This window comes from Aspergillus puulaauensis, chromosome 5 (genome assembly GCF_016861865.1).
Source record: "Aspergillus puulaauensis MK2 DNA, chromosome 5, nearly complete sequence".
In the NCBI taxonomy this organism is placed as follows: domain Eukaryota; kingdom Fungi; phylum Ascomycota; class Eurotiomycetes; order Eurotiales; family Aspergillaceae; genus Aspergillus; species Aspergillus puulaauensis.
This window is the reverse complement of record NC_054861.1, coordinates 2,008,937-2,021,553: the sequence shown is the minus strand read 5'-3', so window position 1 is coordinate 2,021,553 and position 12,617 is coordinate 2,008,937. Positions and strand designations below refer to the sequence as shown.

The following is a 12,617-nucleotide window of genomic DNA, read 5'->3' as shown; positions in this document are numbered from 1 at the left end:
CGGCGGCTAGTGGCAGTCAGATGGTCAAATTCTAGTTACAGGTATCTGACTAGCCTAGAAAGCAAGGCATTCTTTCTGGCAATTGTCCATGTCTTAAGTAAAATGGCCAGCCCATCCAAAAGCCAGTGGTCATGTTGAAGTTCAGAACCCTTCAGCCAGCATTGTCAAGACCAGAAAAGTACATGCAAGTCATGCAAAGATGGGTATCCTTCGCAGGCAAAAAATCCGAGCTGCGAGCTGCTAAACCGAGTAAAAAGGTACCCAAAACGCCGTCCCAGAATCAAAGAAGAAATCTGTGTCGAAAATCATCATAACTCATACAACATCAACAAAAAGCCACGCCACTTCATTCGGCACCCCCTGGCACGTCCTTCAAAATCTCGTAGCCATATTCCTCCTCGAATTTCTCGGGTTCCATGCCTAAGGCATTGCGATAGGCGCGAACTTCGTTCTGCAAGCCGGCAACGATACGAACCGGGAGCTCTTCCTCCTCGCAGCGAAGACGATAAGCAGTGCGAATCATCTCCGCGCATTTCAAGGTCTGGGCATGCCAGTGGTCACGATCCAGGCGACTTTCTAAGTGAGCGTCACGCTCCGCCTGGAGGAGATTGTTATAGTGGCGCTTCTGATACAGGTAGTGCAGGTTATTGTTGTGGCAGTAGTTGCGAATCTGCTCCACCATAGTACCGACGGCCGCCTCGTATTCACCGATCAACTTGGTATTCTCGACCTGTTCGACTTTCAAAACTTCTGCGAGGCGCTTCTCCTTGGCGAGGGCACGCTCAAGCTCAGCAATACGAGCACCTGGTTCGATTAGTATCAATCAGGGTAAATAGAGGAATCACGTCGGCTCACTAGATATTTCCCCATTCACCTGCTGAATGCTCGGGCTAGTTCCTTCGGATGAAGAACGTTTCTGCCATCGTCAGTGTAATCCAATGCAGACGGGCGAGAAAACACACCATAATATCCTCCGCGCTCGAAACTATGCTTTTGGTCATGTCTCGGTTATTCTTCAATACATCACTCAGCTCCAGCACCATGTCAAAGAGATGACGCAAATCCATTTGATGTCCCGCACTCATCGGCACTCCGCCATTCATTCCTGCCATCCCGCCGCCATTGACTTGGGGAGGCGGAGTGGCCATCGGCGAGGGAATCGGCTGACGAGGAACACTAGGCAGGTTGGAAGGTCCGGCGGCAGAATTGTCGGTATAATTTGAGAACATGCCCGATCCGGAGCTGTTGCTACCGCTGCTGTTCAAAGACATGGTCGCGGCGTCAAACGCACGATTCAATTCCTCCAATTGGGACTGGAATTCTTTGGGATTCGCAGTGAGCGCGCCTTCGTCGTCGTATTCAAATCCAGTGGTCTCAACACCCAGGACCTCCTTTCTGAATTTCTCAAGGTCACGACGATCTACGTGGGTGGAGCGACGACGATGCCCACGCACAAATGGTGCCTTGGGAGCACAGGGAGGAGTAGACTCAGCGATTGTGTCGGGTGGAACGGAAATCTCGCTAGTAGGGGGGGTCGGTAATTGAGGCAGAGACCTCGATCTTGGCAGAGAAGCCCTAAAAAAGGTCGTCTCCGGCGTCGCGGTCGCGTTGTGTTCTGAAGCTAGTAGTTGGTTTGGAGTTGTAGGGAGAGGAGGGAGAGGTCGGCCTTCACCAAAACAGTCAAGCTCCGGAGTTTCGGATGGTAAACCCCGATCACCAGCCTCACAGGAGCCACAGGATGAGGCGGTGTCCTGGGGAAAATCCTCCATTGCAAGAGCCAACAGCAGTGCAGAATAAAGAAAATGTGCTGTTGTAGGGATAATGGCTGTTATGTTAAATGTGAGAAGTAAGAATTATGCGGCAGGAAGAAATATTATATCGTGTTATTTTTTCTATTTTCATCACGCTTCTGTCACTCGCGCCTGCTGCAACTGTGCAGCTGCAGTCAGGTCCAAGTATAGTTTGCCCCTTGCAACTTATTTCGAGAAACTAAGCAATAGTCCCAATTTTTTTACCAGCCAGTGGAATATCTGCGGCAATACTTAGGTGGTTATTTTCCCTGTCGGCTCTTTCAGCGTTTCTGTGTGACTAGCCTAGGCAGAAACTGAAAAGCAACTAGATACAGTCTACGGGAATATATGTCAAGTAAACTCTGGCCATGAGACCTTCATATAGGGCTCTATACTTGTCAATCCATGTCTAGAAGCGCCGCAAGCTTCTGCTCCGGTCCCAGCACATATGAAGCATCACCTCCACCATCATTATCCGTCGGTCTCTGCGCTATCCGACCACTGACCCGTGCGACCAGCATCCGCATCTTCTCTAGTTCTCGAACCAGTTCACCATCCCTTGTGACGAGATTGGGTTGAATATTATTCTGTGGTTCGTCAAATGGCTCCAAGAGATGATGGAGCTGTCGCAATTGGTCCCGGCGCCGTTGTCGCTGTTGCCGCAGACTATCAAGGTTCGCAAGACGTTCTCGTAGGCGCTTGTACCTGTACAACGATGAGTCGGGTAAGAGTAAATTTACCGTGCAGGGGTTCAAACCTAAGCTGCTCATCTTCGCTTGCTGATCGGTCGTAGAGCTCTTCTGGGAGCTGGGTAATATTTCTTGCAAAAAAAATGGTGTCAGGCAACAGATGCGTGGGATCAATGACAAGCGAGAACACTCACGGGTGACTGGATAAATCAACAGTTCTGTCGACACCTCTTTCCAACGAAGTCACCTCACGAGTAGCCTGACTCACGGATGACCAGTATAGACTTGCAATTTGTTGTGATACATGTTGGATCGCCTGAGAGGAGTAAACAACGCGATTGTGCTGTTTCAAGGCCGCGTTAACTAACGCAAAGGCTGGTTAGCATTAGGAACACCATATGGGAAAGATACAAATCAAGAAGTCGAACGGAGACACTCAGCGTAAGCCATGGCATAAAGCTTTCTGGCAGTACGGCGAGTATATTGCACTTACACTTCTGTAGCACTTCCCCAACTACCTTATCACTCAGGTCCTCCTCTGCGGGCTCCGCGGCATAGCTTCTCCAATCCTCTGGAGCTTCCAGGCTTTCCGAAAGGATGCGGACCTGCGTCCTAATGAACGACGACTTTAATTCGGCGATGGACCGCGAGGATTCCATGACCCCATACTGGCTGCAATGCTATGTTGAACAAGGCGTTTCCCACTAAGACGCGTTGACGCTATCGATAACAGCCGCCAATAGTATCACGTGCTTTCAGGCGAGTTGCCAACCTCGAAAGAAAGAAAGTATAGATAGGCAGTCTTTTTCATTATTTTGTGAATGAAAACGATTATCGTAGTAGCTTCATATAGCGGAAGTAGTATGTTCATCTAGGCTACCCTAGTTGCGATGTGGAATATCTTCCTCGGTCTAGAATCACTGCGCGTGGCCGATATATACCTCGGCAACCCACCCCCAAGTTTCTTACTCCGCAGAGAACGCGCAAGGAAAGCTTCCTACCATCAACAAATAACCACTTGATACCTGCCGGCAGCTGGAAAGTGAAGTTGAATTTCCCAGCTACGTGTTTACAAGACCAAGATCTCAGATCCATTCTTGCCACCCCACTATGGCGGAAAGTCAACGGCCGGTGGGCCTGCTCTTCGATATCGGGGGAGTTTGTGTAAGCTGATAAGAACACATGCTGTCAACTACTTGTGCTAATTTCAATACAGGTCGTGTCGCCATTTCAAGCCATCTTAGACTATGAGATTGCTCACAACATACCGCCTGGATGGGTGAACTTCAGCATCTCCCGCACATCACCACATGGCAGCTGGCACAGATTGGAGCGGGGCGATATCAAAATGGACGCCGAGTTCTTTACTGGGTTTAATAAGGACCTACGGGATCCCAAACTGTGGAAGTTATTCAACGAGGATCTTCGGAAAAAGAACCCGAACAAAGTCCTGGATTCGAACCCACCATTGCCCGAGGTAGACGCAGAATGGCTATTCTGGGAGATGATGCGAGTGTCGAGGACGCCTGACCCCTTCATGTGGCCTGCGCTGAAGAAGCTGAAGGATTCTGGAAAGTTCATCATGGGAGCGTTGTCAAATACAGTCATCTTCCCAGAAGGCCATGAGTACAACGACGACACCATCGGGCGCAGAGCGTTATTCGACTTCTTTATCTCATCCGCGCATACTGGCTTAAGAAAACCCGACCCGAAGATATACCAGGCTGCTTTGGAGGAAATGAATGCGGCTGCTCAAAAGAAGGGACTAAAGCAGCCAGTGCGGGCGTCTGACGTGGTGTTTTTGGATGACATTGGCCAGAACCTAAAGCCTGCGAAGGCGACAGGGATGCGAACAATCAAGGTAAATCTTGGACATATAGAAGATGCAGTTAAAGAGCTGGAGAAGGTCACTGGGCTTCGGTTGTCGGAGGACCAAGCTAAACTATGAGGCGTCTACTTGATAATTCCATAGTAAATATCTAACATGAGATAGATGCTAAATTTAGAGTCAATACAATCAAAATCGATTATCTTTTTTGTAATTTTTGACAAGGTTGGGTGTTCTTGCTATTGAGGCAGCTTCTTAAAAGCTCTTGGCGGCGTCCCGCAGCCTCGTCGCCGACCACACTGTAGAGATGCCCCGGGAATTGGATGCAACCAGTCTTGGCACACTAGCGAAGGCCCGTCCACAAATTCATCCCACGAAATTTCCCAATTTCTTCCTCTCAGCCAACGTCGACAACTCGGTCATCAGTCCGCCCAACAGTCAAAATGGTGAGTATTTACTGCCATCCTTGAAAATCAGCGACGTTGTCGCATTGTTTCTGGCCTATCTATCGCAATCATGAATTTTCTCGTGGTTCCCGGGTCTTTGCAAGATGCTTCGGATGAGGGTTATTTCTGAAGCGCAAATTGCTGACTCGAGTGTTATCTGGTAGGCCCCTTACCAAAAGACCGTCAAGTCCAGCGCGTACTACAGGTAAGCACTCACTCGTGAATCTATCATGCGAAGTTTGCATGCTAACACATTTTTTAGTCGCTACCAGACCAAGTACCGCCGCCGCAGAGAGGGAAAGACCGACTACTATGCTCGTAAGCGTCTGGTCACCCAGGCCAAGAACAAGTACAACGCTCCCAAGTACCGCCTGGTCGTCCGCTTCACCAACCGCGACGTGATCACTCAGATCGTCTACTCTGAGCTCACCGGTGACAAGGTTTTCACCAGCGCCTACTCCCACGAGCTCAAGCGCTATGGCATCACCAACGGTCTGACCAACTGGGCCGCTGCCTACGCCACTGGTCTCCTCCTTGCCCGCCGTACCCTCAAGAAGCTCGGCCTTGACGAGGACTTCACCGGTGTCGAGGAGGCTGACGGTGAGTTCAGCCTCACCGAGGCTGCTGAGACCGACGACGGTACCCGCCGCCCCTTCAAGGCCTTCCTCGATGTTGGTCTTGCCCGTACCTCCACTGGTGCCCGTGTCTTCGGTGCCATGAAGGGTGCTTCCGACGGTGGTATCTTCGTTCCCCACTCCGAGAGCCGCTTCCCCGGTTACGACATCGAAGCTGAGGAGCTCGACGCCGAGACTCTCCGCAGCTACATCTTCGGTGGTCACGTTGCTGAGTACATGGAGGGTCTTGCCGATGACGACGAGGAGCGTTTCCGTGGCCAGTTCCACAAGTACACCGAGAACGAGGTTGACGCTGGTGACCTCGAGGACCTCTACACCGAAGTCCACAAGGCTATCCGTGAGGACCCCTTCAAGAAGGATGAGGATGCTGGCTCCAAGAAGTCCAAGGAGGAATGGAAGGCCGAAGGCAAGAAGTACCGCAAGACCAAGCTCTCCCACGAGGAGCGCAAGGCCCGTGTTGAGGCTAAGATCCGTGAGCTTGCTGCTTAAATGTTTTCCTATTAGGGAGGCGGATTGATCGTGCTTGATGCATAACTGAGTGCGATAGTCAAAAGCAAAAAAAGTTTAACCATGCCAACAATAAAGGGTTTGCCAAGTCGGCGATTCTTCAGATATCCTGTAGCTTGATGATTTTCACGACCATGTTTTTGTTTTATGAATAGGGCTTATTTCCGGAGCATTATGGATGGGGGGAATTGAAATGGCTTAATTTTCTTCAAAGCTCCAATAAATTGGCCAACTTGTAGATTTTGTACATATATCGCTCCCAAAGCCCTTTTGTTCGTCGCTCGCCACTCCCACCCACTTCGTACGTAGAGTCTACACCGTATGTGTTCTGCCGCAGGTGCGCATCCAACCAACCCTGGGACTTCTCCGCTGAGATATATTTGCCTGCCTTATGACTACATGGGAAAGAATACAAAACGTCGGCCGTTTATCCGCTTTTAAGTGTTTTGACCGTGCATTTGATGCCGCGAGACCCGCGGACTATGCTCCCAAATAAGGTATCTCCTCTCGTGACTCCGTGAGAGCTGTGATCCGCCCTCGTTGATCCAAAGAGGATATTTGCGGGTCTTATGGAACTTGCGATTCACACCGTACTGGTCCTAGTGGACCCCTATCTCTCCTGAAGAATTAAGACTGATCTGGTACACGGCAGTGTGAAATTCCACCCAAGAATCCCAGGTGACACGACCGTTGGGCTGGTGTAAGGAGAAGGAACCAGAAGACGCCACATATAACAGCAGTCAGCACTCAGCACTCAGCCCAACCGCTCACCGGCAGCGATCAAGAGATCAGCAGATTGGAGCGATGGTTGACGGTTGTGGAATGGCCACGACTCCACAGCTTTGTAGAGGCGCGGGCCATCACCTGACTTGCGTCAGGGCTCACTGGTAATATTGGTAATGTTACTAGTTGTATATAACGAATACGAGGGCTAGGCTTAATCTATAGAGGGGAGGAACTCAACCTCAATGAACCTTGCAGTAATCGCCCTCGCATGCGTCCTGCTAGGCTACTCGCCAACACATGCTTTGCTTCTTGGTATCCTGTGTAACATTTAGGAAGATCAAGCAGGAGGCTGCTCGAGGGCGCGAATTCTTCCCACCTGCATTTTGCCCTTGCACAATCTACCTAGAGCCTTGCGACATTGGTCTCGATGGACCGAAATATCCACTTGTTTGCTGTATTGGAGAGAGACAGTTCACCGCGGAACCAGCCAGTAGACTAGACGAGACGCTATATCCTCGATATGTAGAGGACGTTCTCCAACGGGCGGCAAAATCCCAGTCCCTAACAGGAAAGCTGAACGGTGACTTTCTATGCAAGAAAATGGCGCACTACCATCTGATTCCGGAATAGTTTTGATCCTTTCAGTATTATCGGCCTGGCGCTTAGCTGAAATATAGAAAAACTCGTTGACTATGATAAGTGGTGGACGTACAATATTCGAAAGAGAGGGAGCCAGCAACTCTAACGTCCGGAGCTGGCGACTCCGCCCGCGGTATTTCTACCGAGCATTTGGCAGGGTGTGTCAACGGTTGGAATTGCAAGATTCGGAGCCCACCGGAAGGGTATGGAATTCCACTGGGCAAAAAGGCGTTTAGCGGGCTGCCGTCAAAAATCTTGCGCATTTTTTCTTCACACCTTCGCGGTTTGTCTGGGCTTTGGATCGGAATGCTGGAGTAGGAGTAGGCTGGAAGAAGCTTAATGAGGGTAAGTAATACTGGCTAGTAATTACCGAACAATACTGCCGGTTAGCAGGGCTCCCAGCTGGTAATGGATGGTCCCAGGAGATGCTGAGAAATACTATTGCTCTTGCTGTGGTTAACAAGAACGATTATCCACCTTTTGCCCTTGGCAACTGGCAAGTAACTCTTTATCCATCCATGACTTTTCCCTCGTCTTACCGCCCCTCTCCTCATCATACATCAAGTTCGCTGCTCGCCCGCTTTCCTTGCGCCGTCTTCGTCCTCCCGCCCCATGTCCACCAGTCCTTAACGTCATACCATGATTCCCGCATTATTTCAGCTCCGCCGCATTGACAGAATGGAATTTCGCGACCGTTACTACTACTTCTACTGCTAAATTCCAAGGGAATTCCCATCTCCGGTAGTTCAGGAGCCTGCGATACGGTGGCAAATTGTTCCGCAGCTAGAGTCGAAATCCTGTTCTTGAATAGACCCGGGAGGGGGTTATGCCTCTCTAGTTAAGTTCTACTAGGAACTTGACGGTCCTACTTGCATCACTCATACACTACCCACGGTAAAGGCAGTTTCAGAATGGAGAACGTTGAGACTGTTGATGTGAGCTGGCTCCATCATTCACATAAAGGTACGATCCTGGTTGTTTTAATGATCAGCGTTTGAGAAACCTAACCTTCAACAGACAACAACCTTTCTCGCTGTAGATCCGTCTCGTCTTTGTCTTGCGACAAGCCTGTAAATGATGTGGAAGCGGCGACGCCGCAGCGCTCCAATTCCTACAAATCTCCACCACCGAGCAAAAGCTCTCCAAGCCCACAGAATGCCTCCGCCCCCCCGGCCCCGGTGCCGGCCAAATCCGATCCGAACAACACCAGCGCCCGATCTGAGAAGGATATAAAGCCTAGCGATTCGACCTCAAGCAACGGAACATCTCCAGCGGCGGACCCATTTCCGAAGAGTGCACCGAAACCAATCGGGCGCCGAGGCTCATGGATCTCAAGTCTCAGTTCGAAGTTCTCATCCGGCTCTACACCTCCATCGCAGTCCAACATGAAACCGCAAGCAACGCCGAAACCAAGCCCGCCTGCCTCAAAACTTGACATGCATAACCCATTTGGAGCAGCATATTCGCCGAAGGATAAAGAAGAAGAGAAAAGGGACGAAAATACGCCGCTCACGTCTAGTTCGCCTCGAGGCCCGTCATTTCTGCAAAGCGCATTTAGGAAGTTGTCTTCATCGGGCTCTGGAGGGGGGAGACCAGCTCCTGCCAATGGTTCTATTTGTGAGCGCCGTACGTTGAACATCGACCAAAATCGAGACAGGTGTAAAGTTCCCGATCTCAACCAAGCGAAGCTGCGGCGGGTTGCGTTTTGCGTCGATGTTGAAATTGCGGGTATAGCCCCCCGAGAGTCTGATGAGGAAAGCCCGCCTTCAAATTCATCGCGTCGTCATCTCGATATGAATATCCACAAGCCGAAACGAACAAATTCGAAATGTAAGACGAAGGACGAGGCTGAGCCATTGAAACGTGCGCATAGTACCCCTGTGGAGAAAGAGGTGTCAACTGAGGAGAATGTCGGCCCGAAGGGCAGTCCTCCGACGATACCATCGGATGAAGGTAAAACCAATGACGAAGTGAAGCAACCTACAAGGAAGCTAGAGAAGAAAAAGCGATCCGAAGAGGAAAGACAGGAACGAAGGGATAGGAAACGGAGATTAGCAGAGGCGAACGGCTCCATTCCCATGCAATTGACGGCCGATGATCATGAGAGTGGACCTAGGAACATTACAGCCGGGCACACTCGATCTGGAACGCAAAATCACCCAACGACTGATCCTATTCGGATTTACCGACGTTGTTGTCAACTGCGTGAGACGCCCGTTCTTAAACGAATAGTGGATGAGATTTCGTCACCTTCGTCAACGCTTGCGGAATCCCCTGGGACTGTCGCCGTGCTTGACCTCACAAACTTTCCAATGACTTCTGAGGATATTGCAACCTTCAGTGATTGGTTAGCTGTGGTGCCCGTTCGAAAACTAATTCTTGAAAAATGCGCGTTGACGGATGAGGCCGTCCGCGCCATCTTATCTGGCCTTCTTTCCACCAAAACTGTCGAGCAAATGAGGCGCAGACGTGGGAAAAACAGGAAAGCAGATCTTCGTGAAGCCGAGAAGATAGAGAGATTCAGCGTTGTGGAAAGGCTATCGTTGAAAAACAACCCGAAAATCGGCCCGGAAGGATGGCGCTATATCAGTCTGTTTATTCATCTCTCCAAATCCCTCAAGGCTATCGATCTCACGGGCATTCCGTTACCGTCGTCTCCCATTCCGTTGAACGACCCAACGATTTTACCTCCGAAAGGAACAAATTCTGCTTCTGCTCCCGTAACTATCGATGTGGCTACTGTATTTTCAAACTCCCTTTCGCAACGCTTCGGTGGCGATCATCTCGAGGAATTGCTGCTCAGCGAATGCAAGCCTACAACGGAAGAGGTGATGAAGATTTGTGATGCTGCGACATCCGTTGGCCTGCGGAGGTTAGGCTTAGCTAACAACGGAGTGACTCGGGGAGGCTTGGAACATATTGTGCGGTATCTGGAATCCGGAAAATGTGAAGGCTTAGATCTAGGCGGGAACCCGATAGGGGACGATCTGGATCTGATCACCAACGCTATCGAAAATCACCTTCCTCTTTATGCACTAAGTCTAGCGGACTGTTCCCTTACGCCCTCTGCTATTCTTCCGCTGCTTCAAGCGCTGGTGCACCTCCATAACCTTCGGTTCATTGACGTCTCTCATAACCCAGCGTTGTTCTCGACCCAGCCGGATGCGTTATCGACTTTTAGACGCTTCCTTCCCAAAATGCCTCAGTTGAAGCGTATCCACCTGGCTGATGTCAACCTTTCTTCTGACCATACGATTGCCCTGGCCGAGATCCTTCCAGAATGCCCTGGCCTATGCCACTTGAACATATTAGAAAATCCCGCTATTGTTGCTCTCGCATCCGCGACAGACCCGGAAACCCAGGAAGAAGCGTGCGCAGTCTATGCGTCTTTGCTCGCTGCGGTGCGTGTCTCGCGGACAATCATAGCTGTGGATATTGAAGACCCAAGCGCAAAGAACAACGAAGTTGTCAAAGCTTTAGCATCTCAGATAGTGGCATATTGTCTTCACAATCTAAATCTCGCAGGCGGGGCTCTTGAGGCAGAGCTTTCCGAGAACCTTGACCCGTCCCTTCCGGGGACAACGGTCCCGATCCCTGAGATTCTTCAGCATATTGTTGGCCACGGTACTGCTGAGGAAGGGGCTGAGGAGGACGGCGAGCCAGCTCCCGATGAGGATTACGTGATCGGAGGTACAGGTGTGGTGAAAGCATTGGGAGTATGCCTTGGTAACTTGGATCACCATATGCCAGGAGATGTTTCCGGACCTCCGAGTGGCACAACAACACCTAGGCACCGGAAATCTAGGTCGCTAGCAGCTAAGCGACCCCGCGATATGTCCAGGAACCTCTTGGAGTCGGCTCGTGGTATACGTACCAGGATCGAGACTGCGCTTGTGCGTGAAGATCGTGCAGGCAATGATGCCAACTACAGTAAGTTTTCACTTTTACTCGTCTCACTTTCAGAAGACAGCGCTAATGTTTTTTCCCTTCTACTTTATCAGGACGCCTTCAATTCCTTGATTCTACGCTACAAAAAATGATTCAGCGCTTCGAGGACGAATACCCTGAAACCCGGGTCATACCACAGGCTGCGAAGCCAAACCAGGAAACAAGCTCCCAGAATTCAGGGGATGACGGCTATCTTGCCGCAAGTTTCGGGAATGTCCAGTCGACTGGCGCCACTGCTGATAATGATATCGCAGTCGATGATGACGAGGGTGATCAGTATGCTGTCCGCCTCTCGCGGGCAAGTTCTATTACCTCGCTCCATTCCCGTGCAATGACATCCGAAGAAGGCCATGTTCACCGTCTTGGGCAGAACATCCGTCGTGATTTTATCAACCCGCCAGACCAGGATGAGGAAGGGGAGTCGGATGAACGAATGGACGAGTTCCATCTCACAGCTCTGCGAGAAAAACTAGATCGTTTGCACGATGAACAGACCCGCTCGCACTTTGAGAGCGGTAGGGCCGACAAGGCCTTCCAGGAGCTGGGCTCAACTGTCGAAGAGTTATGGGCAATTCAAAGGCAGGATACTGAAGCCTATGAAAGGTTTAAGCAAAGCCAGATTGCTGCTCAGATAAACAGTGGGAGAAGGACGCCCTCCATATCCGACACCAGCAGGGCCAGAACAAGCAACCTTGGTCCCGACCAGTCATCTGCTTCATGATTTAGCAGCACTCCTTTCGATGACCTCGCCTGGCATGGAGAGTTTATTTACGTTCTATTAGCCACTGTATTGTTGACTCTTTATTATACCCATTTACCGGTACATGTCTTTCGCTTCCTTTCATGATAATCAGCATATATCTCGGCACAGCGTGTTTATTTATGATTGATTTGAGTTATCTGTACATCTCTGTACCTTTATGGGTGTGGTTTTGTTCGGTTTTTGTATGGTATGTGCATATTACGGCATCCTCTATTCTATGCTTCGTCTCTGAGAGACATGGGCCATGTTCAAGTATGTGGAAGGAGAGTGAATACTCATAGCCTATATAGCGTTAGGGGTCTCATATATAATAACTATCCCACTTCGAAAGCCATATAGTACGCTGAGTAGTAGTAGATTGATGGAGAGTACACGTGACATCATAGTGGGCGACCTCGAACTTTGGCCTGCAGCCTCGGCTTTCTTCACATGCATCGACCCCAGCGGAGCTTGCGGAGAGGGCGGAGAGACCCCGTTATCCACTGCATTATTCACCGTGCCCATGTCATCATTCTACCTTCTCTTGCAACTCCTCGTCACTCAGTCCAGCGTCTGACGTGTTTGCTATCTATCCACCGAACTAGAGTTATTCATGGACATGTCGGCGCCCGTTGACTCTGGATAAAGCCCCTCTTGTCCCTCGCGC

At 50.4% G+C, this 12,617-nt stretch overlaps 5 protein-coding genes across 5 annotated transcripts; 3 read left to right on the top strand and 2 right to left on the bottom strand.

The window, feature by feature from the left end:
• Positions 1–346: 346 nt before the first annotated feature.
• On the bottom strand, positions 347–1,769 carry APUU_50776S (uncharacterized protein; the record flags this gene model as incomplete). The annotated part of the gene is made up of 3 exons (XM_041705810.1): positions 347–804; positions 856–916; positions 963–1,769. 3 exons carry the CDS (start codon positions 1,767–1,769, stop codon positions 347–349), a joined length of 1,326 nt encoding a protein of 441 aa, XP_041558259.1.
• Positions 1,770–2,188: 419 nt separating this feature from the next.
• On the bottom strand, positions 2,189–3,138 carry APUU_50775S (kinetochore subunit FTA4 family protein; the record flags this gene model as incomplete). The annotated part of the gene is made up of 4 exons (XM_041705809.1): positions 2,189–2,495; positions 2,548–2,610; positions 2,674–2,842; positions 2,973–3,138. 4 exons carry the CDS (start codon positions 3,136–3,138, stop codon positions 2,189–2,191), a joined length of 705 nt encoding a protein of 234 aa, XP_041558258.1.
• Positions 3,139–3,589: 451 nt separating this feature from the next.
• APUU_50774A (HAD family hydrolase) lies at positions 3,590–4,427 on the top strand (the record flags this gene model as incomplete). The annotated part of the gene is made up of 2 exons (XM_041705808.1): positions 3,590–3,643; positions 3,696–4,427. 2 exons carry the CDS (start codon positions 3,590–3,592, stop codon positions 4,425–4,427), a joined length of 786 nt encoding a protein of 261 aa, XP_041558257.1.
• A 323-nt stretch (positions 4,428–4,750) lies between these two features.
• RPL5 (60S ribosomal protein uL18) lies at positions 4,751–5,877 on the top strand (the record flags this gene model as incomplete). Its single annotated transcript, XM_041705807.1, has 3 exons — positions 4,751–4,753; positions 4,918–4,958; positions 5,016–5,877. The coding sequence occupies 3 exons, from the start codon at positions 4,751–4,753 to the stop codon at positions 5,875–5,877; spliced, it is 906 nt and encodes a 301-aa protein (XP_041558256.1).
• A 2,294-nt stretch (positions 5,878–8,171) lies between these two features.
• On the top strand, positions 8,172–11,929 carry APUU_50772A (putative cell wall biogenesis protein Mhp1; the record flags this gene model as incomplete). The annotated part of the gene is made up of 3 exons (XM_041705805.1): positions 8,172–8,223; positions 8,278–11,190; positions 11,262–11,929. 3 exons carry the CDS (start codon positions 8,172–8,174, stop codon positions 11,927–11,929), a joined length of 3,633 nt encoding a protein of 1,210 aa, XP_041558255.1.
• Between the last annotated feature and the right edge of the window lie 688 nt (positions 11,930–12,617).